Source organism: Ambystoma mexicanum, chromosome 3p, assembly GCF_040938575.1.
Source record: "Ambystoma mexicanum isolate Mex_15411 chromosome 3p, UKY_AmexF1_1, whole genome shotgun sequence".
NCBI classification, from domain to species: Eukaryota; Metazoa; Chordata; class Amphibia; order Caudata; family Ambystomatidae; genus Ambystoma; species Ambystoma mexicanum.
The window spans coordinates 893538709-893565684 of NC_090925.1; the positions used below are offsets into that span (position 1 = coordinate 893538709).

General features: G+C 48.3%; 1 protein-coding gene across 6 annotated transcripts in view; it reads left to right on the plus strand.

Annotated features, from left to right (window-relative positions):
- Positions 1–26976, plus strand: part of RALGAPB (Ral GTPase activating protein non-catalytic subunit beta) — a 2501232-nt gene that overhangs the window by 304514 nt on the left and 2169742 nt on the right. For all 6 annotated transcript variants that reach the window (XM_069652125.1, XM_069652127.1, XM_069652128.1 and 3 more), the window contains exon 6: positions 13890–14053. In XM_069652125.1, the coding sequence (XP_069508226.1) occupies positions 13890–14053 (164 nt within the window). The remainder of the gene's footprint in view (positions 1–13889; positions 14054–26976) is intronic.

Here is a 26976-nt window from a genome sequence, read left to right on the forward strand (position 1 = left end):
TTTCTGTTAGGAGTGATTACCGTAGTACTTGGAATAGGTAAGGAACTCCTTAATAGAGTAGGCTTAGCGAGGATTTGTTTGCATCTTTTTCTGTTAGTAAAATGCTTAATATTGAGAACCTTACAAGCATTTGTCCGCCTCTTATCACTGACCTCTGGCACCTAACCGTAAGAATTCCAAAAAGACAACCATGCTGCCTGCATAGCCTGTCTGCCAAATTCTTTCACTTTAAATGAGTGCCCAAAGAACCAGAAAATTCCCTACACAACACTCATAGATTGGAAGGGCATCACCTTAGAGCCAGAAGTGGGCCTCTTTGTAACACTTTTGGACCCATTCAGAATACACTACCTGGTGGCTAAACAACCATTTAATCCGAGGATGTTTTCCACCAGAGGGATACAATTGATGGCCTATAGATACTCGTGGAGATCACTTGGAGCCCTGATGTCCTCATTCAATATGTAGGACTTCCAAGGATGAAATCCTAACTTTGGCGTTTGCTGTCGAGATGATCTTTGGGTTCCTGCTTGATGTTGAAAACTTCAACTGCAAGGCATTGTTGTGCACTGTTGAATGATTAGATTCGATGTTAGGATCATAGTGGATGTCTCCAAGAAATGACAATGTTCGTAATGGGAATAGACCAGACAGGGGCGTAACAAGGTTGGCATGATTGACTGCTGTTAAAGCAATGAAAATGTGCCCCTCCACACTGAAGCCAGTCATTGACCAAACGCATCTCACCGATCACCACACCCTTCAACAACTCATTTAATATAATTTAATTGCTTTTATGACAAGGGACGTGCAAGATGACAGATTCCACCGGAACAACAAATACAGCATTAATTTGTGAACTCTCTGAAGCCCCAAATATCAGTTTCTCTGAGCAAGCAGCATGAACACGATCAAATTGCAATGGGTTGGCCCTTTTGTGACACAAAAACCTTATTTTTAAGTTGTCATGGCCTGGTTGGTTCTTGTGTAATAAATTAGTAGATATCAGCGTACATTAATTGAATAATTGGTTTGGCCAATAGGGTTTCTATTTTAAGGATTTCAGCAATTGGCAATAAAATGAAATGCATGTAAAACGTTAATTTCTTGGGGGCGTGGCCATCAGCCGACTCGACTGGTATGCTTGCCTGAGAGCTCCTGCCTGGCCCAATGCGCCTTTTCAAATAAATACTGTTTTCCGCTCCCGTTCGAGCCCGGGATTGCTTCCATCGGTGGGGGAAACACCTCTACACCCGCCGACCGAGTGGGTCCCGGTTTCATCCTGGAACTGATCGACGCGGCATCTCAGCATCCCCGGGACCCACTCGGCAGAGAATTGGCCGCCGCAGCTCCGAGGCCCGGAGGCTGCCCAAGAGGAGCAGTCCTAGCGTCCCTGCCGAACGGCCGCCGTAGATACTGAACCTGCATGAGCCTGTTCGCCGCCCGCTAATGTGCCCCACTGCCTCCGGACCCAATATCCAGCTTCCTGCTCCAGCGCCGACCGAAGCAGCACTACGCCTTAAGGCAGGAGGACCGCCGGCTTCCCGCCATCCCTCACCTAACGGGACGTGGCCGCTAGCCCATCTCCTCCCTCCCGGGCTCCAGGATTAGGCGGCACTGCGGTGTGCACGCTCAAGCTGCCGACTTACACACAGCCCACGCAGGTGCCCACCAGCACCTCTTCCGTTCCACCCGAGCCCGGGTGCCTCAGCGCTAGCCAAGCCTGCCAGGAGTGCGCGCTCTCCTCCTCCACGCAGCAGGGCAACACAACCACTGTCTCCGCTGGGGATCCGGCCCACGAGCTTCACCCCATCTGCTCTGGGCACCGGACAATTTGAAAGGCGTGCCACACACGCCGTCTCAATCAGCCCGGGTGTTTCTGTCATACCCACATCCAGGAGCGCCCGCTACTTTTCCTGCACCCACAGATCCCCCGGGCCCGACGGCCATCTTGCTTCTCCCCTTCGGATCCCGGATCGCCCGACGCTGCAACAGGGCTTCCCACCCATTTCGCAATAGCATCAGTGGAAGATCTTTCCCCCTGCCAACCCTGCCGCTGCTCCCAGCACGGCCCTAGCCGAGGGCCCGAACTCGCACCTCAATTCCTGGGACAGCCCTTTGATCCTGATCTCTCCTCCCTCCTCTGCCTTCCACACCCCGCCTCGCAGCATCTCAGGCCCTCGGTCCCCCTGGACCCACGCTCCACATTCCTACAGGGGTTGCAACCCCCACCATCCACGCGGGCTGCCCTGGGGACGCGGACCCCCCCCTCATCTGACTTGGACTGAACAGTCCCCCGCACCTGCAGAGGGGCCTCCGAGGGGCGTTCTGCGGATCCCGGGAGGAGAAAGCTTCGCTCCGGGGCATTCCCTTCCCCCACCCCCTCCCTCCCTGGGGACGCGGAGGGACCCCGGAGCCATAACATCATACAGCAGCGCAGCAACACACCAGAGCCAGCATCAAGAGGTGAGGAGTCGGGGGGAGGAGGGCATCTTGCCTGACCCAGGGGGGCAACTGGAATGATCGCCCGCCTCCTGGGCCTCTGGTCATCAGGCCACATCTATCCTGCAAGCCAACATAACCCCTCCCCCAACCATCTAGAATCCCGGCACCTCCTGAATTTCTTCAAACCCCAGATATATACTCTTCAGCGCAGGCGGTTGCCGCCCTGGGACTCGGAGATCCATCACCAAAGCTTCCCTTATCTCACGAAGTCCTCATTGTCTCACTCACACTGTGGTGTTTCCAGTCACATTCTCCCACCCACAAAAATGTTTAGAAGTGGGAAGGCAGCTAAACAATCTGACATTGTCGCTACCTCGGCAGCTGAAAGGGCCAAGAAAGCCGACCCACCGTCTGCAGGTGTCCGCAGGGGACGCCAGGCGCCTGTACTTCTATCTCCACCTTCTCCCGGCCCACCCCTTCTATTCCTGGTCACTTCATTCACATGGTGTCTTCACCTCACTGTGCCCCACAGTTGCGGTAACTAGGGTTTTTCTCCCCTCGCAGGATTCTCAAACTTAGGTGACCTCTGTACCTAATACACACTCACTGCTCTGGAATGTTGTAAACTAGGGTTTTTCTCCCCTCGCAGGATTCTCAAACTTAGGTGACCTCTGTACCTAATACGCACTCACAGCTCTGGAATGTTGTAAACTATGGCTTTTTCTCCCCTCGCAGGATTCTCAAACTTAGGTGACCTCTGTACCTAATACGCACTCACCGTTCTGAAATGTGGTAAACTTAGGCTTGCCGCTCACTTCCTGCCTGTGTGCTCTCTTATCGTCTGTCTCCCCCACCCCCCCACTCCATGGTGCTCTCTATCTCGCCTATCTTCTCTAACTGCTTCTCTATTGACTATCCTGCTCTCCCTATCGCTGACACCTACACTAGTGCCTGCTCCAAGGAAACTCTCACTGACATCCTCTTTTTCGTACCTTTGCCTGTCCTATGGACCCTTCATATGGTCTCTGTGCTCTCTCCTTTCTCCTCTTCTCCCATTAATGGTGGCACCCGCTGGGATGTCCTCTTGGCCTCCTTCCACTCCCCTAAGGCCATCATTAATGTCTACTCTAATGGGACCGTCTTGGTCCAAGGCCCTCAGGCCAACCTTCATCTCTTTAATAGACGCTTCCCACGTCTCATCAACTTCCTTTCCTCCCCTGCTGTCCCCCCTCCTCTGTCCTCGGCTACCTTGCCTCTACCCTCCCTCCCTGCCCCTCTCATGCTACTTCTTCACCTCCCTCTTCTACACCTCCCCAGGGCATACCTCTGATCTGTACCCCTCCCCGGGAGTCCTTCAAGGATGGCAACCTTCTCCACATTGCCACTCTTAACTCTCGCTCTGCAATCAAGCATTCTTCTGATATCTGTCACCTTCTTGAGGAACTGGACCTTGACGTCCTCGGTCTCACTGAGACATGGTTCACGGCCAGCTCTGTCACCAGCCTTGACACACTCCTACCTGACGGTTACAAGATCCTTTCCGTGCCCAGGCCCAACCGTGCAGGTGGGGGTGTGGCCCTTAACTTCCCTGCGTGGATTCCTGCCTCTGTCACTCCTACGCAGACCTACTCCACTTTTGAATGCCTTGTCTGCCGTCTCGCTCTCTCTCCTAGCCATTCCCTTACCATGGCTACTGTCTATCGGCCACCTGATCAAATCTCCTCCTTCCTCTCTGAGTGAACTGACCTCTCCTCCTCACTCCTGTCCTCAACCACTCAACTCCTCTTTCTTGGTGACTTCAACATCCACTTGGATGCCTCCTGTCCCCCCACGGGACTTTTTCGTGACCTCTGCGACCCTCTCTCACTCTCTATTCTCCCGTCTGGGCCTACTCATTCTGCAAGGCACACTCTTGATGCTCTGATCTCTTCTGACCTTCCCCTCTCCGTCCGTCTCTCCACTCCTCTCTCCTGGAGTGATCACTTTCTCCTATCCTCCCACCTCACCCTCCCTACCCCACAGGCAAAGCTACCCTCACCACTGCCACCCACCTTCTCGGTCATCCGACCCATGAAGCGCGTGTCAGTTGAGGCTTTCGCAGCTACCTACTCACCCCACCCTCCCCCTTCGGCTGACTCCCACCCTGACACAGCCCTCTCCATGCTCCACTCTGCTATATCTGATACTCTTGATATCCTTGCCCCTGTCAAGAGAATCCGCCTGAAGCCCAAAGCCAAATGTAACTCCTGGTATGACTCGGATCTCGTCACCCTAAAACGGAAGTGCAGGGTGGCAGAGAGGAAATGGCGTGCTTCATGTTCATCCTCTGACAAACTGGCCTGCCGCCTGCTCCAAAGGCAATACCGTCTCTCCGTTCTCACCAAGAAGAGAGCCCTTATCCAAGCCCGCATCTCTGCGGCTTCTAACAACTCGGCCGAACTCTTTAAGATCTGCAAGGAGCATGCCAACCCTGCTGGAGTCTCAACCTCTCCTATCCCCTCCCAGGCCCTCTGCACTGCACTGGCCTCTCACTTCATCTCTAAAACTCAGGACATCCTATCCTCACTCTCCTCCTACCACCTCCCTCACTCTCTGCCCGGCTCTTCCTCTGGCCCTTCTGCAGCCACCCCTCCTCCCTCCTTCTCTGCCTTTCCCCTTTTTTCTGCTGACGAGGTTTCCAGACAAGTCCGATCTATGAAAGTCTCGTCTAAACAGGTTCACCTCTGTTCCTCCAAAACTATCAAGGACCACATTGACTCCCTGGCTCCTGCCCTGGCTGACTTTTGCAACCACTCCTTCGCCTCTGGAGTCTTCCCATCCCCCCTTAAGCACTCCCTTGTGCACCCTCTTCTTAAGAAACCCTCTTCTGACCCCTCCTGCCCGGCTAACTATCGCCCAATCTCCATCACTCCCTTCCTGGGCAAGCTCCTGGAGAGTCTGGCCATCTCCCAGCTTAACCTCCATGCTGAATCTGTTGGCAGTCTTCATGACCATCAATCTGGCTTCAGAGCTGCCAGAAGCACGGAAACTGCTCTCCTGAACATCCGTGAGGACCTGCTCTTGAACCTCGACTCCAACACTCCGTGTGTTCTCATTCTGCTCAATCTCTCTTCTGCCTTTGACACTGTCAACCATGCCATCCTGCTCAACCGTCTCCGTGATAACCTGGGTATCACTGGTCAGGCTCTGGCGTGGCTGACCTCTTTCCTCTCCAATCGACCCTCCCAGGTCCAACTCGGGTCCTTCCACTCTGACATCTTTTTCTCCACCTGTGGTGTCCCCCAGGGATCTAATCTCTCCCCCTGGCTGTTCAACCAGTATCTGGCACTCCTTGCCCACCGCATCGCCGCTCTCTGCCCCAACTTTCAGTGCTATGCGGACGATAACTAGCTCATTTTCAGGCTACCCTCGGCCTCCTCCTCTCCCTCCCTCATCTCTGACGGTCTGTCTGCTATCCAGGAATGGTGTGCCGCCAATGACCTCTGCCTTAATGCCAGTAAGACTGAGATTCTGCTCATCGGCACACCCACTCCCTCCTTCCCTGCTGCTCTCTGGCCGGCCTCTCTTGGCCCTCTTCCTGCTCCTACATGCAAGGCAAAAAACCTCGGGGTTATCTTCGACTCCACACTCTCCTTCTCTCCTCATATATCTGACGTCTCTAAGAAGTCACACTACCAGCTGCACCTCCTCAGAGGTATTCTTCCCTTCCTCTCCTTCCCCCAGAAGCTTGCTTTCTCCCGAGCCCTGGTTCTCTCAAAGCTGGACTACTGTAACAGCCTCTATCTTAATCTGCCTGCCTCCACACTCTGCCCTCTGCAACTCATCCAGAACAGAACTGTGAGACTTGTCCTTGGCCTCAAGCCCAGGGACCGTATCTCTCCAGGACTGAAATCTCTACACTGGCTCCCAGTGGCTGCGATGATAAAGTTCAAAACCCTCTACATTGTCCACAAGGCCTTCTGGGGCCTGGGGCCTAAATACCTTCAACTCTCTCTTCCTAAATATCTTCCTTCCCGAGCCCTTCGCTCATCCGTCTCCAACTCCCTCAGGGTCAGCCGCTTCTCGAAGCAACAAGCTGGGGGTAGATCTCTCTCCGCGGCAGGGGCCTCCCTCTGGAACAGCCTTCCTGCCCCCCTGAAACTTGAGGAGAACCATCTCCGGTTCCGGAAGCACCTCAAAACCTTCCTCTTTGCTTCTGCTTTCTCTCTCCCTCTCCCCTGCTAATTCTTCGCTGCAACTGCACTGAATCTGCAACTGGGCCACTTTCACCGACCTCGGTCCTGGGCCCAGCCACTCTCCACTTGCACTGCCTCCCTGGCAACCCCTGCACTGCGGGACTGTCTCTGTATCCCTACAGCCCCCCCCCCCTTCCCAGCACTTGTTCTGCACTTACCTTGCACTTGCCACCAGCTGCCCCTTTTATTTATTTATTCTACTTACCTTGTACTGCACTTCCCCCCTCCCCTTCCCCATGCACCTCTCCCTTCCCCCTACCCCTGCACTTGCGCGATCTGAATGACACCTGGCCTAGTAGGATCGTTGTCTGTCTTCCCCTTGTTCCCCCCTCCCTGCCTCGTCGCGCCTTGAAACACTTGTGTATAGGCGCGTTACAAATGCCATATCATATAATGTCACCGGAGGACACTAGCAAGCATAGCACTCCCTCATCCGCAGGATCAGACCCCATTCCACCACAAGTTGCAACCAAAACCGATCTGCAAGACCTACTAGCTGCCCTAACCAGGGAAATCCAAAAAAGTACAGAGGAAGTCACTAAGAAATTAAACTCACTGGACAAAAGAGTGGGGGAAGTGGAGCACCGGACTACCGAAATAGAATCCGAGGTCTGTGACCAAAGATTTGAAATTGAACTTGACAAGGACAGATTAGCCACCCTTGAGGCGAGATGCAACGCCCTTGCAGCAAAACAGGAGGATTTGGAAAACCGATCAAGGAGAAACAACATCAGAGTCCGAGGTATCCCAGCCACTGTCCCAGAGTCAGAACTGAAAGCTTACATATTGGATATATTCCGATTCATCATCACCCTTCCAGAAAACTCCCCCCTCAAATTAGACCGAGTACACAGAACAGTTGCAAGGAAAACTTCCACGCTTCCCCCCAGATGTGTTGGCCAGGATACACTTCTTTCAAATAAAAGAGGACATTATGCGGGAAGCAAGGCAAATGCGACAGATCACCTTCCGAGGGTCCACAATCTCACTTTACCAAGACCTAGCGAATTCAACACTCCAGAAACAGAGAGCACTGCGACTCCTGACGGTCTGGCTGCAAGATAAGAAAATTCGATATCACTGGGGATTCCCCACTTCAGTGAAATTCAAATGGGATGGATCACAGAGACAAATACAGTTGTTGAAAGAGGCAGAGAAACTCATGGGCATAAGCAACGCGGATGTCAACTCTGAACCCGACGAATCAGTACGTCCTCAGGGGGACGGCTCCCCGGGGGGAACGTGGTCCAAATCCAACAGACGGCGCAGACTTAGGGGCCCTCAGAAGAAAGACTGCGACAGGGGATGAGCGTATAGCAGTGGCCCCCTAGTCCAGGAGTCCGAAGACCCCTAACATATGGTCCATTTCAGGCCATCCAAGGCCCTTCCGGAGCTATAAATGCAGAGCACAATCACTTGCACAGAGGCGCGACCTCCAGCGAGCTTCTCCATGGTTCAGCGCGGCGGCCCAGTTGGCCCACACCGAGTGCATTGGTGCCACTAGTTCCCCAGTGGCAGTAGGAAAACGTTTCTCCTACCAGTTCAACGTTGGGAAGGGGGGGCAGGGACAGGGGGGATGCATGGGACTTACACAAACAGCTCCACCGCTACGGATATCACCCGTCCCCTGACCTCACCCGAGGACTCTATAATACAACATGCAACAACAACCGAAATCAGATTCATAACTCAATACAACCGTTACATCCAATCCAAGACTCACAGTATAGGCTGGGGGAAAGATTCATGAGACACATTCTACACTACATCGCAAGAGATGGCTAACTCGTACGAATTAAGAATCCTCTCCTGGATTATCCAGGGGATGAACTCACCAAGAAAACACAGATCTGTTGCACACCGCCTTGGTCACCTATCTGGAGACATTGTCCTACTGCAAGAAACGCATCTGCTAGCGGAAGATGAACATTGCATAATATTCAAGAGATTTAAGCATTCATTTTTCGCCTCCTCTGGCTCGAAGAAAAGGGGAGTGGCAATTCTACTCAGCGACAAAATCCCACTGTCCAATATCACAATAAGGAGAGACCCACAGGGCCGGTACCTTCTACTCAAAGGCTTCTTCGAGGAACTTCCCATCCCGATTGTGTCAATCTACAGCCCCAACACCTACCAAGGCAGCTTCCTCAGTGAAATCCTCCCAATCATTTTAGCCTTACGTGAAAGCCACTTGTTCATAGGTGGAGATTTCAATGCCACACCGAACCCACAGCTAGATAAAACGCTTCCCCCTACGAGGGCAGACTACACGCAGGCCCTGGCCTTAACCAAGCTATTCAGAGAAAAAGAGACAGTAGATGTCTGGAGAATAAAAAATGATACCTCAAGAGACTACACGCACTACTCCAATGTCCACAAGGGATATTCGAGAATTGACTTCATTCTAATCCCTGGCATCCTTTATCCATGTGTCAACAATGCAGAAATCCACATATGCATGATCTCCGACCACGCTCCAGTCACCGCGAATATAGCCATCTCAGGCCAGAAAAACCCCATCCAGAAGTACTGGAAGCCAAATGACTCACTCCTACTAGACATTAGTATAAGAGCTGAAGTGGAGGTCTCAATATCCAACTACTTCAAGGAAAACACCACGCAAACATCCCCCATCACAACATAGTCTGGGACGCAATGAAGGCGGTGGTCAGAGGTGAACTGATAGGGGCTGGAACGGAACAACGAAGGGTCTCAAACATAGCTACATCCAAACTTGAAAAAGAAGTATCCTTATACGAATCACAGTTAAAAGTTCAATACTCGAGGAAAACCAAACGAGCCTTGAGGAAGGCGAAGACCGCCCTTGAAATGCATTGCGCCAACCGGGCAGCCAAATCCCTAGCGTATACTAAACAGTTTTATTACACTAAAGGGAACAAAGCAAACAGGATACTAGTGCAGAAGCTAAGAGCATTCCGAAGTCGAAACAACATACTCAAACTACGAGCGGAAAATGGAAAGGTGCTTTTCTCTGGGACAGATAAAATCAATGAACTGATGAGATACCACAAAGCTATAATGACCAGCGAGCCAACGAACCTGGAGGACCTACTAGTATATCTGAGGGCGCTGCCACCCCACAACCCCTCTCAACTAGAACATCTGGAAGCTCCTATTGTAGACAAAGAAGTCATAGAAGCCATCAAATCCCTCAAATCCTCCGCTCCGGACCCAGATCGCCTGACCGCAAACTTCTACAAGAAATTCGCCAGAGTGCTGGCCCCCCAGTTATCCGCCTTATTTAACTCCTTCTTATCCACGAGATCAGTCACGAAATCCACGGCCGAATCAATCACGCTCCTGCTACACAAACCCGGGAAGGACCCCGAACTGCCTGATTCCTACCGTCCGATATCACTCTTGAACAATGACGGGAACATTTTCGCCAAAGTGTTAGCCAGAAGGCTAGGCCCGATCCTCCCAGGCTTAATCGACCAAGATCAGACAGGGTTTATCCTTGGAAGAGGGACTCATGACAACGTTCGGCGAACAATTAACCTAATTGAGTGTGCCCACAAATCAAAAACAGGGATGGCAGTGATCTCACTAGATGTCCACAAAGCCTTCGACCGAGTGGACTGGGGCTATAACCAAGCAGTCCTGCAACGCTTTGGCTTCGGGCCCAACTTCATGTCATGGGTCATGGCCAACTATCAAATCCCCACCACACGACTCTGAATTAACAGCACCAGGTCAGATCTCATTCACATCACAAGAGGCACTAGACAGGGCTGCCCATTATCACCCCTAGTCTTCGCTCTGTCCATGGAACCCTTTGCTGCCAGAATCGGACAAAACGAGGGCGTAACGGGAAATCAGGTGGGTGACCAGGAGTATAAAATCGCACTATATGCCGATGATGTGCTATTGACCGCGACAAACCTGTCAACTTCCCTGGGGGCACTGCGGAAGGAGATTGAGGAGTTTGGGGCCTTATTGAGATTCAGGGTAAACCTGTCCAAATCCTCAACATTACCCATCAACCTTCCTTGCCAGGAGAGGGTCCTTCTCACCTCACTCTCACCAATCCCTGGGCAAATGAGGCAATTGAATACCTCGGAGTTCGGATCACCAAAAACCCATCGCGTTTGTACTCGAACAATATCCCACAATTACTCAGTGCCCTACTGAATGATCTCAAAAGGTGGAAGCAGCAAGAAATCTCCTGGTTTGGACGAATTAGCGCTGTTAAAATGAACTTGATCCCCAGATGGCTATACCAATGTGCAGCACTACCATTACAGATCCCTACCCCTGCCATACGGGCTCTACAAAAGAAATAATGGAATTTATCTGGGGGGGAAAAAACCCTGGATCAACAAACGAATTATGCTGAAAGGGAAATCACAGGGGGGGCTGGGAGTCCCTGACTTAGCCAGATACTCACTTGCCGCTCAACTATCTCACGCATTTTCCTGGGTGCAAGAAGTAGACTTCCCGAAATGGCGACAAATCGAAGAGACCTGGTGCCCGGTCCCACTATACGATCTCCCACACCTGCCATTGATAAAACCACAAGCAAATGCCGGGCCCCTATAGGCCACGATGGTCATGACCCAATGCTGGAAAGCCGCAGCGCGGAAATGGGGAGTACGAGGCGCCCTCGGTCCCATGACCCCCATCTGGAACAACCCTGAATTCACACCAGGAAACGCTCCACGGGCTTTCCAGGCCTGGATAGCAGAGGGACTGGCGAAAACTGGCGACTTCCTGGAAGAAGGCTCACCCATCACATTCGAGAGGTGCAAAATAAAATTCGGAGTGGGCGAGCGGGAAAGATTCCGTTACTCTCAAATCAAGCATTGGATGTCCCACAGGAGAACTCGAGACAAATGTTCTAGAGAACCAACAGTACTGGAACTCACATTATCATCACCGACCAGCAGAGGCAGAATTTCCACTATATACCAGCTCCTAGACAGATCTGATCCAACAAAGAAAGATATATGACAGAATGGGAAAAGGACATTGGACGGGAAATAGCAGTAGAAGACTGGGGGAAAATTTGGGCCAGATTGCACAAAAGCTCGCAATGCGTCACGAACAAGGAAGGGGGTTATAAACTGTGTTATCGATACTATATCACCCCTACTCAAATCCATAAAGCCAACCCTGAAATTCCCGACACATGCTGGCGCGGCTGCCCGGTCCCCGGATCCCTATTCCACATAGTGTGGGCCTGCCCAAAGGCAGAGGTAAATTGGAGGGAAGTGCTGAAGCACATCAAAGAAATATACGGTCTCTCCATCCCTTGGGACACAGGAATAGTCCTTCTAGGCGAAACCGGAGAAGGCGCATTCCCGATCTCAGGCCAAATCCCTCACCTATGTAATCACCTACTACTAGCCGCGAAAATTGCAATGGGCCGACTATGGAAAGACAAAAATGGCCCCTCGATTGCCCTATGGTGGGCCAAATGTTGGGACATAGCAGTTGCGGAAAAAATCACAGCAATACGTTCAGACTCCCTAAATAGAACCCTGAATATATGGGACCCATTCTTGGATTATGCGGCCAAATACCCAGCCCTCACCAGGAGACCCCCCACTCACAAGGTGGCTCCAATGTAGCCCACTCTACTGAGCCCCGAATGTCCCCAAACATGCCAGAATCAAGTCGGACAACCATCCGGGATCAAGATGACCCAACTGCTACAGCCAGGATCCCGCCATCTCTCTCACCCCCAGCCTATAAAAGCATCTAAAGACTTCAATTGATGTTATATCTGATAATTGTTGCATTGTTGTACTGAATACACTATTTTGCAAAAATCAATAAAATGTTGTTATGAAAAAATAAAAGATTAATTTCCACCATAATAGTAAATGCACTATGTAGCCACTGAGCAAGAGTTTTGACTCTGACTGACCGTGACTGGGAAAGCTTAATCCAGGCATTAAGAGTAAGTAAATGTTGTAGATACCAGGCTTGAATCAAACAAATTTCTTGAATAAAGTTTCTTTAATGTAGAGCATAACGGGCAGAAGGGGTCAGTTATTTGTGACTTAATTTATAAAGACATGAAATGACGTACACCAGTACTTTATTTTGCATACCTAGTTAGAATCCACTGAATAATTTGTGTTTTAAAACTGGAAAGGAACACATTACTGAAACTGTACTGAAAAATAGTTGCTGTGAACAAAACGTGCCTACTGACAAAAAACTGTTCATAGCTTTTGCTGGTGGGAGCAGCAACCTAGTTCAGTTGCACAATAAGCCATTATTTTACTAAAAATATAGTACTGACAAATGGTTCCAGTCAGTCCACAAAGTCAGACTTGGTCTTCAAAGCCCTGCTTATCTATTGACTCTATGGAGCTCTACGGAACATCCAGTATCTGTTGCATGCTGGTTTGTCAGTGTGAAAATGAAATCAAATTAAGTTACCTGACATAATGCTCTTTTCACTATGAACATAGGTGTGGTGTTACTCCATCTCAGGCTCTCAACCAAGAACGAATATAGCAACTATAAAAAGTTAACATGTTAGACTCACTGAGGTGGGTCGCTCTCGGGTTTGCGTTGGTCTCAATTTTCCGCTACAAGCACAGTATGTTGGTAAGAAATATTGAAAAATAACTGCAAGGATGTGCATTTAGTGTGTTATCTGTGCCATGAGGATTTGATGGGGGAGCACTGCCGTGATCATATTCTGGGTGACTGGGACCCCTTCTTGGGCACTAGTACGGTTACATCAGTTGTACCAATGGTGGCTTTGTTCCTAAGGACGGGCAGGAAAACTTAGCCCATGATGCTGTCTTTTTCTCAAGATCATGTTTTGTAATGAGACCCTGAATATGCAAGCCGGGTACAAAGTTTACCCTAGATTGATAGAATTGTACACGCATTATGTACCGAATGAGACTGGAAAAATAGTTTGAATGTAAATTTGGGGAATGATATAGGGACTGTGTACAGAAAATATGCCCATGGGGATAGTTTGGAAAATGCTAAAATGGTATGGGAACAATTTCACAGATTAAATGGAGCTCAATGTGAAAGAGTGTATGCACTTTGAAGTTGTTCCATCTCCATCCACTTTCACTTCTTGATATGTAAAGTTAGACTGTTAACTGTTGGTGTCTTTGCCCTGTTAAAATTTTAAAAATACTTTGTAAAACTAGAAAGTCTTTCCAGCAGACACATGCTCACACGTTTGTTTTCTGTTTCCATTTTGTTTTGTAGGCAGGACCAGGGCCCAAGTCAGATCCGGCTATGTATGCAGGTTTTGAGAACTGTCCAGAAAGTAGCTCGCGAGTCATCCATCATGGCGAGGGAGACTTGGGAAGTTCTGTTATTGTTTCTGCTGCAGATTAATGACTCCCTTCTGGCAGCCCCAACTGTCTCTGGTTTGTTGCCCACCTTTCTCGTAATTCTTTGTTTATCTAACTAAATTTAGCAGTACTAGCGATTTTTACAAAAAGACCATTCACTAGCTCATTCTAGTGTGGGTTGATTGGTTTCTTTTTACGTAAACTTGAGCACACAACACAGATCAAACTGATTTAGGCAAGATTGAAATACATTATTGAAACAACATCTTTGTGTAAAACTCATAAAAATGGGCCTAATTCCTAAAGTGTTTTAGCACTTGTTTAACCTCAAGCGCCGTCTGTGGTGCCAAGCTCAATTTATGCTGTGCCCGCGTTGGGAGGATCCAATGGGCACCCCCACTATGCTTCAATTGATAGGAAGGGGCTAGTCACATTGCCACCTTAGATGCTCCTGGCCATTTAAAGGAGTCCGAGTGGCGGTTCTGGGTAGGGGGCAGCCCATTCAGGCCTACCTTCGGACACGTGGGTGCAGGAATCCACCCACATTTAAAAAGAAGAGACCTTTAACTAGCGCAATGAATTCAAGAGACAGCCAGTCACTGCACAAGGCCTCCACTCCATGCAGTTAAGAACAGGTAGACTAAGCGAGTCCAACCCGAGGACCGGGTTAGGGTTTCACCATCAGAGAGCATTGGCCTACAGTCAGAGCCAGCCAGCCCCAAGTACCACATCTCAAATTGAAGCCAAACGCCAGTTGATGTCCAACAGCACGAAAATATGCGAGTTTAGTTACCTCAGTGAAAGGCTGAATGGCAGGGCCAAGTTGTAGCAGGCACAGAAAGAGGACTGTCCAAGGGCTGGTGTGAGCCAATCAAGAGTCCCCCATCAGGCCTGGCTGTAAGCCATTCCCATGGGTGCAGCCTGACAGATGATCGCAGCTAATGTGTCTGACTCCCTTTGACCAGAGAGACTGAAGTCTGGGTCAAGGCCCTATAAAAGCCAGGCCTGTGCCAGAATGAAGCGGGCAAGTTGGGAGGAAGCACTCATTTGGAGCTGGATGGAGAGGAGGAGAAAGAGGATACTGGGGACTGGAGACTGGAGCAGATCACATGAAGCCTGGGGCGAGCAAGATGCTGGAGCAGCGACTAAGGAGGCTGTGGTATGGAGGAGAGGAGGCTGAAGGGGAAGCTCGGGGTGCATGGGAACGACAGACCACTGGTTAGGGAATTAGGAGAACCAGCTGGCTGGGTAAAAAATACAGGAGGCTGCAGAGAAAAAACCCCATAAGGTCGGGAGGAGATTGACCAAATGGCTGAGAGAAGGGGCCAGAGAGGGGGTAAGGTACTGAGGATGGGAGTGTTCAACTAGAGAATATTGAATGTGATAATTAAAGTGAAAAAGGGGGACCAGGGAGGTCACGAGAGGGAGACCCTATGAGTTAAGGAAACAATTACCCAAAGTGTTGAGCAAAATGTCTAAAAGGCTCAAGATGGTGGGACGGATTGTAGAATACTAGATAACCACTGTTACCCAGTGGTTGCCCAAAGGGGTGAAGGAGAGCTAGACTTGTAGAGCAAGAGCACACAGGGAAGATTGTATAGGAAAGGGAGATGGAGACGAGAGTTTTTGGAAGAGGAGAAATATAGGGAAGGAAGTCTGTAGAGGGAGTGGAATATCCTCGAGGAAGGAGACGATACACTATTGTATAGGCAGAGAACTAGCAAAGGTGAAATGGTAGTAGACCCTCATTGTTGGGGCAAATATTTGTGTAGCTTTCCCACCATTGATTTCAATGGGACCCCAGCATATCTGTGTTTTGAAATCCAGGCTGACGTATGAGGTATGTAAAGCCTTTTTACTTCAATTACCTGTTCGACCCATTTATGTTGGTTTCTCTGCCAGTGCAAGGTTAACCATTTTTCTCCCATTTATGTTTTCCTGTTTTTGTGTTTTTAACATACACCACCTTAAGTGGAACATTAAGAGGTACTTTGCATCCCTTTTGTATGGCAATGTTTTTGCATGCTTTTGTGATGTGCCTAGAACAGGCTGATGACCATAAACCGTGTTTTATACCCTTTCGTGGCTGTGGGCAGTAGAGAGCTAGCCTTTGATTCTGTGCCAGAGTAACCTCAAGTGTGGTGGAACTGGGTGCATACCCTTAGGTTTGCTCTAAAATCTTTCTCTTGACAAGTGTGTTTTTAAAGGCATTTTACCGTCTTTTTGACGAAAGCCTAAATTGTGCAGGGGAGATTTGATACTTACCCCTCTGGCGCCGCAACTCTTTCCAGGTTCTTAAGTGTGACTTGAACCTTTTGAAACATTGAAGCTTCCTTACCTTTTAGGTTTGGGCTGCTCAAGTGAGGTGCTTGCCGTAGAAGTATAGTTGAATTGCTTTTGACTCTTAAGTAGTGTAAAGTGACTTCCATGACACCCATTTTGTTCGTTGTGTGTGTATGTGTGTACACATTTCAAGTTTCAATCAACTAGCTGGCAGAAAGTTACTTGCCCCCTCATTTCTCCACATATGCACAGTACACCATTTGTTATGCCCCAAAAGTCCATTATAACTAGCCAATAGCTACTGCCTACTTTTTTTTGTATAATTCTGTTTATTGGTTTTATATTGAAATACACAGCAGCATAAAACAGAAAGAAGCAACCAGCAGGTCACATATTAAAAGAGGCCGCAGTATTAATCTTGAATTACATTATGGCAGCCCATGGGTGTCCCAGGCAGATCCGAGAAGCAGCCTCTCAGGTGTAGGCTATTGGGCCAGTGTATACTTTTGAGGATATATACTTTTTTTTTTTAAAACGGTTTTTATTAATTTTTAAAACAAACAAACAACACAAACCAAACTGGCAGCGCTTTTTGCAACAATCACATGAACGTCAAGACCACTGCTCCCCCAATCCCTCCTCCCTCAAGAGCTTTTTTGTCCTTCACTTTCCGTATCTGCTACGTGTGGCAGGGTATCACCTCCTTCTGAGTCTGCAGAATTCGTTATTGTTCCAAACAGTCCTGCTATTAATACGCTCCATGCCATCAGGGTACCCACTTCTTCTTCCCCACTCATGTTACATGCCTCCTGCCATACCACCGTTTCAGCCTCCGCCCATTTCTGTAATTCCCGCCACCATACCTCCACCCGTGGCTTATGACACTTCTTCCATCCCATGGCAATCCTCCGTTTTGCGAGCACATATGCCAAGTCCTTCAATTTCCCAACATGTTTAAGTTTCCGTGGTCTGGGAAACCCTCCCAACAGGCAGGCCCAGGCTGTATCTATAATGAGCGTGACCCCTTTGTCCATTAGTTTTTGCGCCACTTCTCCCCAGAAACTCTCAATCACTGGGCAAGACCAAAACATGTGTCTCATATCAGCATTTTCCTTGTCACATTTTGGGCACGCTTGTCGTCCCGCATTTCCGAATTTAGATATTCTCATCGGGGTCATATAAGCTCTGTGCGTTATATACAACTGTATTTGTTGTAATCTAGCATTTCTTGACACCTTCTTGTGGTATCCCATAGCATGCTCCCATATCCCATCCTCCATCTGTGCTCCCACCTCTGTTTCCCAATCCAACCTCAAATGCGTCAACTCCTTCCCAACCCGGGTCATCACCATCTCATACAATCTAGAGATCTCATGCCCCCCTTCTGATATGTCATATATTGTCCCCATAGTGGCGTCTGGGCCCTCCGCCAATACACTCTCAGGCCAGATTTTACAAACATTCTGCACCAGCCTTAGGTACGTGTCATACTGGCCCCTATGCAAGCCCGTCTCTTCCCCTAGTCCTTCAAAATCCCTAATGGTCCCCTTTTGCCAAACATCCCCCAATGTAACCAGCCCGACCGACTCCCAGTAGGTCCTGATTATCATCCTTAGCTGCTTGTCTTCCCCTGCCAAAGCAACCAACGGCACCTGCGGGGAACACGGGTACGGGTCCTCCATCATTCGACATACTCTACGCCACATCTTCCACCCCAGCAACATCGCTCCTTCATTTCTGAACTAGGCAACCAAATAATTTCCTTCAGGTAAAACGGAGTGCAGTCCTGTCCAAACAGCCTAAATTCAGGAGTTGCCTCATCAGAGAGCCATTTGACCACATATTGCAACTGACCAGCTACATAATAGGCCTCAAGATTAGGCAGCTTAATACCCCCCCTCTCATGGAAATTCTGCAACTTCCATAGCGCCACTCTATTCCGGGTGCCATGCCATAGGAAGTCTCTGCACATACTATTCAGCTTGGCAAAAAACTTCTTAGGTATCATATACGGAATATTGCTGAAAAAATGTAAGAGCCTAGGCAGGACCACCATTTTAAGCATCGCCCCCCGTCCCATCATTGCCAACGGCAACTTCTCACAAAAAGTCATGCTTATACGGATTTTTCCCACAGACACCTCGGTGTTATGCAAATGTTCCTCCTCCTACCGTATGATACACATCTATTCCGAGGTAGCGGAAGGAACCAACCGCCCATGGTATCGGTAACACTGGCAACCGCTCCGAAAGGGTTCCTCTGTAGCTACCCAATGGGAATATGCTCGAATTTTGGGGGTTCACCGCTATGCCAGACAGTTCCGCATACCTTTTCATTACCTCCAGAATATATTGAAGATTTTCCTCCGGATATTTCAAATATAATAACAAATCGTCAGCATACAGGGATATTAGGTGTTTCTCACCTCCTACCTCGATGCCTATCATGTCATATTGTTGCCGAAGGTACACTGCCAGGGGCTCCAGGGCCAGAATATATAACATCGGGGACCAGGGGCACCCCTGTCTGGTGCCTCTGCTAAGTTGCCACCTCTCGGATATCACCGCTCCTGTACGAACCCTAGCTAGCGGCTCACTGTACAGCAACTTCGCCCACCTAATGTAGCCCGGCCCCATCCCATACTCCCTCAGGGCCTCCAGCAACCACGACCACCTGACTGAATCGAAAGCTTTGACTGCATCTAAGGACACAACCACCATTTCACCCTCGCTCTTGCTCCCCCATTCGACCACCCGGTGGAGTCGCCTATGGTTGTGGGTTATATTCCTGTTGGGGACATAACGTGTTTGGTACGGATGTATCAATTTACTAATAACTCTCCGCAATCTATTAGCCAGGACCGCCGTCAATATCTTGCCGCCCTGATTCAGCATTGACAAGGACCTGTAGGAGCCACAGCTATGCCCTGGTTTGTTGGGTTTAGGGAGCGGTATTATGATCGCTTCTCTAAGCGATTCCGCCAGCTGGCCCATCTCAAACGATTCATTAAGCATTTCTAGCATGGGGGGGGGGGAGTACCTCCTCTCTATATGCTTTATAAAATTCGCTAGGAAGTCCGTCCGCTCCCGGGGTCTTACTGGTGGGCAGCTGCCTCACCACCTCATCCAATTCCTCCAAAGTAATCGGTGCATCCAGCTCTTCTCTTTCTTCGGCACTAATCTTAGGTAATCCAATATCTCTTAAAGTTTCCCTTCTCCTCTCGGCTGCCCCCCTCCCCCTTTGTCCTCATATAGTGCCCTGTAATAATCCAAGAATTCCTCATTGACTCCTTCTTGGGTGTCAGCTACCTCTCCATTCTCTCTGGTTATCGTCCTAATCGGGGGCCTAGGGGTTTCACTCTTGTATAGCCACGCTAAGAGGCGGCCCGTTTTATCCCCACCTGCATGCTGCCTCTCAACATACTTCTTATAGTTAAGGTTGCAGAGCCTTTCCCAAAGTTCCGCACACCGCTGCTGTAGTTTAAGTACTAGCTCCACATCCCCCCATCCACTATTGAGTTACCTTTCCAGTTCATCCTCAGCTCCCCCTAACTCCGTCAGGAACCCACCCTGCAGGCCTTTTGATTTATCGATGGCAGCACCCCGCAACACCACCTTAAAGGCTTCCCAGAGCGTGCCTGCCGAGTCCACACTGCCAGTGTTCTCCTTGAAATAATGTATAATCTCATCTCTGATATCCTCTCTGAAGACCGGATCCTTGAGTGCCTCAGCCCGGAGGCGCCACATCGGTATCCGCGCCCTGGGGCGGCAGTACTGCCACCCCAGGACCAGAGGCGAGTGGTCCGACAGGACCCTCGCTTTGTATTCTATTTGGGTGGTCTCTACCACCACATCTGGCGTGGCAAAAAAATAATCAAGTCTCGTATACAGTTGTTGCGGGGCTGAGTAATGCGAATACTGCTCCCCATTAGGATGTTTGTCTCCAAACATCTGCCAGCCCGTAGTAGTCGAGCAGCGTCTGCAACGCCCTGGCTGCTGGGGTGGGCCTATCAATCTTATCAGATCTGTCTACCCTGGGGTTCAGCACACAATTAAATCCACCCCCCCACAAATAGCCGCCCCACCCACACACGTACCCAGGTTGGTACACAGAGTCCTAAAATATGCCGCCGTGTTTTGATTGGGGGCATACGTATTTACAATGCACACCTCTTTATTCTCCGCCAGGGTCTTCAATATAACCATCCTCCCCTCTGTATCCACCACCTCCTGTGTAAGTTGGAGCTGAACATGCGGTGCCACCCAGACCAACACTCCCCTAGCGTAGGCAGAATATGGAGAACCCACTACAATACCTCACCACTTCTTCCCCACCAGCTCCAACTTTTCCCGCGTCAGATGCATCTCCTACAACAGTGCAATGTCAAACTTCTGTCTTTTCAAATACATCATGACCTTGTTCCTCTTTAAGTAACTATTGAGTCCCCTCACATTCCACGTTACGATCTTAAGATCCCCCATAGCTCATAAGTATCCTCCCCCCTTCCGTGCAGCCAATCCCACCTGCCCAAGCGATACAGATACAACCCTCTAGCTCTTTCTTGTAGCCTCATGTACAAACTCGAACTCCCCATAACTATGCACACCCCAAACTCCCCACTTCCCTTACCACCCTCCACCCATCCCTTCCCCAACACCATACTCCCCAACTGCTGCCCAGTTCCATCCATGGAACTCAGGCACCCCCATATCTAGCCCTGCAAGCACCAACCAATGCCCAGAGCTCAGTAGGGTGAAGTCGCCCTAATGGCCACTCAACTAAGGTTAGTAAGTGGGGTAAAGAGATCCGCTCTGCAAGGCTCCCCTAAAAACAGCAATAGTCACAGTGCTCATAACATTTTCCTTTGCCGTCTGGCCTTCTCTGCCTAAGGCCGCTCAAATGACTATAATCAAGTCCCAGAGTCCTATTCCACGCCATCTTGCAGCGCCCTCCTCGTGTACTACTTATCTCCTCCATCTCCTCTCCCCGTCCGAACGTCAGGCTCCTGGGGGCATCCCTGCGCGTCGAGCCATCCCATGGCGTCCTCCGGAGTGTCAAAAAACAAAGTCCTGTGTTTATGAAAAACTTTCAATTTCGCCGGATACAGCAACATGTATTTATGGCCCGCCTCTCTCAAGCTCCGCTTTACCGTTCCAAAGTTCATACGGCTACACTGCACAATCAGGGTATAGTCCGGGTAGGCCGTTATGTTTGCCACCCCTCGTTTAATCGTTCCACCCTTGCGGAAGTGTTCTAGTATCCTCTCCCGATCCCGGTAATGAAGGATTTTGGCAATTACTGGCCTAGGTGGGTTTCCCGGCGGCTGCTTCCTTGAGCTCTATGCGCACGTTCCACTGCGAATCCCTGAGATAAAGCTCCTCTGGGTATCTCCTGCAACAGCATAGATTCGATGACCTCCGTGGGATCGTGGCCCTCTGATCCTTCTGGCAGGCCCACGATGCGAATGTTATTCCGTCAGGCGTGTCCTTCCGCCTCCTCCACCCTGTTCTCCAAGTTGCCCACTCTCTGCACCAGGGCATGCAATTCGCCCTTATGGGAGGCACAATCCGCGGTGTTCGGGCTAACCTCTTTCTCGAGGGTCTCAGTGCGCTCCGCCAGAGACCTGACATCCTGTCGAAGTAAATTCACCTCTTCCTGCACCTCACCGACCTTAAGGTCCAATGCCGTTTTCAGCTCAGTAACGGCCAGTCGCAGCCAGGACCTCCTGGTTAGTGCCAGTCACAGGCATGCCGCCTGCAGGCGACTTAATCCTTGCTCTTGAAACTTTCCGGACCAGGGGACGTCTTGGCGAAGTCGTCCAACGTGGGCTGCTTCGGTTTCGGTCTCACGGTTCTATTAGACATGATTCGGCAGCCGCTGGGCACGTTCCAGGGGGCCACTCTCGAGCCACTCCCAGGCGAGACCTGTCCGCTACCATGGGTCGTGCTTTCCCATGTAGCCGCATAAGCCCCACTCCGGCAGCTCCACGGAGTGGGGGGGACACGCACAGTCCACAAACTCTGTGAGCTTCTCACGCCGAGCTTTCCATGCACAGTGTCTCGCTACTTCGATGCGTCGTAGTGCGGCCTCAGCCCTCTATCACATGCCCAAAGGCCTACGCCAGTAGAACATTCTAGAAATACAGGCCGATTCGCGTTAGTGTATTTATTTATTAATTAGATATACATCTAGCCAATAGGCTTTGTATAACACACAAACAGACAACATATATACACAAAATCTAAAAACATATTACATTTCCAATATATCCTATACAATACATTTTAAAATTGCCACAATCTTCAGATAAAAAACAAAAATAAAATATATCAGATTAATATCATTTCCTCTCATAAAAAGCATCCATTGATCGGATATATCAGTCAACGCAATGCCATTATTATAGGATTTAAAACACGTGGTTCGTAGTTCATTTAAGCTTTCACAACACATAATAAGATGGTGAAGGGACTCAACAATATTTACTCCACATAGACGACAATACTTTGACGTAAGTGGGGACCCCATTTTGACACAATTTGTCTCTAATGCAACAGTCGAGTTGAATTTCATCATAAGGTAAGTGCGAAAAGTACCTGTGTTGGGATAGGCTATAATGTATTGAGGAGACGAAACTCTACTCAAATACTCATCTAAAAACCAGCCACTAAACCTTTTAGATGCTAAATTTACCATATTAAGTTCATGGCAGTAATCATGGACTTTTTTCTTAAGTCTCATTTTGAAGGCTAGTAGAGACATAGCTCCTGGGACAGACCCATTAGACCATATGCGATGGAGCCTTTGGATAATACCAATTGTACCAATCAGCACATTACCTTCAAGACTAAGGTAGGCTTTAACATATTGGACAAAAATTGTATCAGTGGAAAGTGTCACAGCTTTCTCATACGACAAAACGCATTGACAAATATATGCATACAAATAACTTCTGATGCTAAATTCCAAGTATAGGTATTCAACACTCTAATTTCGGGGTAGACGCAAGAGTTTTCTTAAAAGTTTGGATTCAAAAACCACGCCACGTTTGACAAACTTGTGACCCCATATTTCAACAGCATAGAGGAGCATTGATCTGATTTTTGACAAGTAGATATTAAGAACTGCAATGGCAGAAAAACAACTATTTCTACCAATGAATACACTCAGAGCATTTGCGGCCACGGTGCAACGGCTTTTGATTGTAGACCACTGTTCATCCCAATTCAACCTTTCATCAATAATAACACCCAAATATTTGTAGGATTTTACCTGTTCAACTTTTTTAAGGGTTAGGTTCCACAAGTGTTTCTTAGTTCTACGTTTATTTGAAAAGACCATTATCTTACTCTTGTCAATATTAATGGTCAATCCATTTTCAGAGGAATAAGTGACCAGGGAGTCGAGCATATGTTGAAGACCCGCCGGAGTATAATCCAGTAACAGCAGGTCGTCAGCATAGGCAAGCCAACCAATAGTCGCACCATTAACTCTCACGGGTTAGCCTCTGGGATAAGAAATGCTTTCATCATATCTGACAGATAAAGGTTGAACAGGATGGCAGCGATCATACAGCCTTGCTTCACACCACAACTAGTGGCCATGGGTTTAGAAAGTTTACCAGCCGCGTTAAGTCTTATGCGTACAGAGGTCTCTGAATGTAGTAACATAAGCATCTTTAGGAGACCTTGTGGGATCCCCCATGAGCTGAGTTTTTTCCAAAGTCTATTTCTAAGAATAGTATCAAATGCCGCAGAGAAGTCGATGTATGCGCAATAGACATTAAGATTGCGTGTACTCCAGGTATGCTCAATCGATGATGTGAGTAGTAGCAGATTGTGTGTGGTGCTTGATTTGGCACGGTAGCCAATTTGGTTGGAGGGAAGAATATTGTGTTCACTAATCCATACATTAAGTTCCTGGAGCAATATCTTAGTAAAGATCTTAGAAGAAACATCTAACATAGCCAACATTCTAAAGTTTGCCGGGTTGTCCCATGACCCTTTTTTGTGCACCGTTAGAATGTGCTTGTCTTCCATGATGGAGGTATTGCACCAAGCTTCCCTATTATTTTGAATAATAGCATAAGTGCAGCACCCCACAACTCAGGCTGCTTTTTCAGAACTAAATTACAGACCCCATCAGGTCCAGCTGCCCGGGAATTCTTAAGATTTTCAATATTCTTGACCATGTCGAGTTCGGAAGATTGACAATCCCATATAACTTCAGGTGGTAGAGAAATATTAGCATCTAATTCGACTTTACCCAGTGTACCATTTATATAATGGGCCCATACTTTTTCAGTAATACAATTGATTGTCAAATCACGTTTTTTGTGTTTCCTGAGCAGGTGCCAGATACCTTGTTTGTTGTTAGACAGGGCGACCAGTGCAATTTTTTTCCACAAGTTGGTTTCACATTCGCGTTTGTGCATTTTAAGCCAATCTTTATAGTTCTTTTTAAAAATTTGAATATGGCATGCAACCGCAAACTCTGTCAACAGAGAATCATTGTTTCTTACTACATCGCAAATTTCCTTACGTAGGTTCTGTTTTGCTTCATTAATCTTTTTGTCATTCCCAGGCCTACGCGGAATAACCATATTAGAGCGTTCACCAGATGATTTGTATTTTCTACGGTCACCCACTTGTTTCTGTATATTATGCATAAGCTCAGTAAAGTTTTGCAAGATTAAATTACCAGCATTCATGCCAGGCACCCCCTCCTTAATAAATTCCGGTAGTAAAGTAGATACAAGTTGGGATACATGCTCAATATTACGACTGTGCCAGACAATTCTATTATTACCTTCATTGATGCTAAGCATCCCATTTTCATCATAGTCATGGCTCTCTACTTCTTTTCCTGGAGTAGCAAATAATAAACACAGGGGTAGGTGGTCGCTCTCATCTCTCTCAGCAACACCCAAATCAATAACGAAGTGAAAACCATACTGATTGGTAAAAATATAATCAGGTGTGGCTGCAGATCTACCCTCCACCCTAGTGTAGTTCATAGGCACATCACTGGGAGTTAGGCCATTAAGTTTCACAAGATTATGAGTCTATATTACATTTAACCATTTTTTGCCTTGTCTATTGGACACCGGGTGAATTTTAGATTTAGGCGAGACGCTCAACAGCTCGTCCGATTGGCAGTAATCTCCATTTTTAGCATTCAAATCACCCAGAAGCCATAAAGGGTAGCGATGGTTGTATAGTTTCAACACAGTATCAACCGTCATAATGTTCTTTGCCGTATTAGCCATATTAGGAGGATCATATATGTTGATGACAATTAGAGCGACCGACAGCCAACTTATTTTAGCTACTAATACATGCTCAGCTGATAGTGTGAGTTTCGTTATCATCCATGGTGATTGCACAGATATCAACAACCCACCTTTTGGACGGCCAAGGGGGCCCTTAGAGGCAAGTTGATGAACGGTGTTCCTATCATCTATCTGTATTTCCACAGTCAACCATGTTTCCTGAAGTGCAATGATGTTGAAGAGTGCCATACATTCGATCAAGCCCTCGTCCTGGAACAAATGCGTGTGCCCACGGGTATTCCAGGAGTAGAGCAACTGCAATGAATCTGGTCATTTGCGAGATTCAGCAAAGTGGGGCTTGAAACTCAGAGGCAACCATTGCCAATAACCTTCAGGGATGGCATCAGTATTGTTTGTCACAGTATTAGTGCCTTGAATAGGCGGACGTTTCTCATATACCGCACTTGCTTGTGAGTTGGCAATAGGAACAAATGGGATAGTAATGTTAGGCCTCTGATCTACAGTGCGATTACCCGTTTTTACAGTAGGTATAAATACTTTATGGATAGCATAGCCAAGACGCAATAGCTCAACTTCAAAACCCATGATATAGTTCAGCGTAGCTTCAGTTTCAAAACACACATTTGTAATGTATTGATTCGGAAGTTCAAGTTGATCAACCAGATGGATATCACTGGAGGTGATAACCCTTAATGGAACAATGGTTTTGAATAAGCTCAGTACTGCAGCACGGTTCAGAGGGTAAGGGCACTTTTCCGTATGAACTAACGTAATTTGAAGAGCTGATGGCCTTCCAGTACCATCCCTACCACTGCCAATGTTTGCATTGGATAAAGAGGCATCTACAGTGTTTTTTAAAACCCAGGCATCGGGTAATGTGGATTGATTAGATATCACGGGAATATTGGTAGGTCCTGTTGCCTTTGGCGGCCTTGTTAATGGCTCAATTGCCATTACAGAAGACTGCAAGGATTCTACCAGCACACAATTAGATTTTGGAACAATCTGGATATTATTTGAGGGCAACTCATTGACCCGAGTAATATCAATTACTTGGTCACCGATATTCACTGCTTCTTCTACAATGGGAACTTCTGACCCAATCACAGGGATGGCATTTGGTAATCCATCAGCTAATCCGATTGCTTGGTGTTTGTGCTTTTTAACAATACGCTTACTGTACATAATGGCCTGGTGGACGGTACTAGGTTTCCTTTTGAACAGGGTAGTCTTTTTCACGACAGTCGCACATTGACCTTTAACGTTTCTCTTAACTTGTACTTCAGGCAGGGTTTTTGTGGGAGAAGTACTACACTTACTTGCACAGACTTCACAACGATGCTCTTTCAATGAGGAGTGAATTAGTAGGGATTGGACATCGATTTTAGTTTCTAAGTGTGCACATTTTTCAAGTATAATCGTG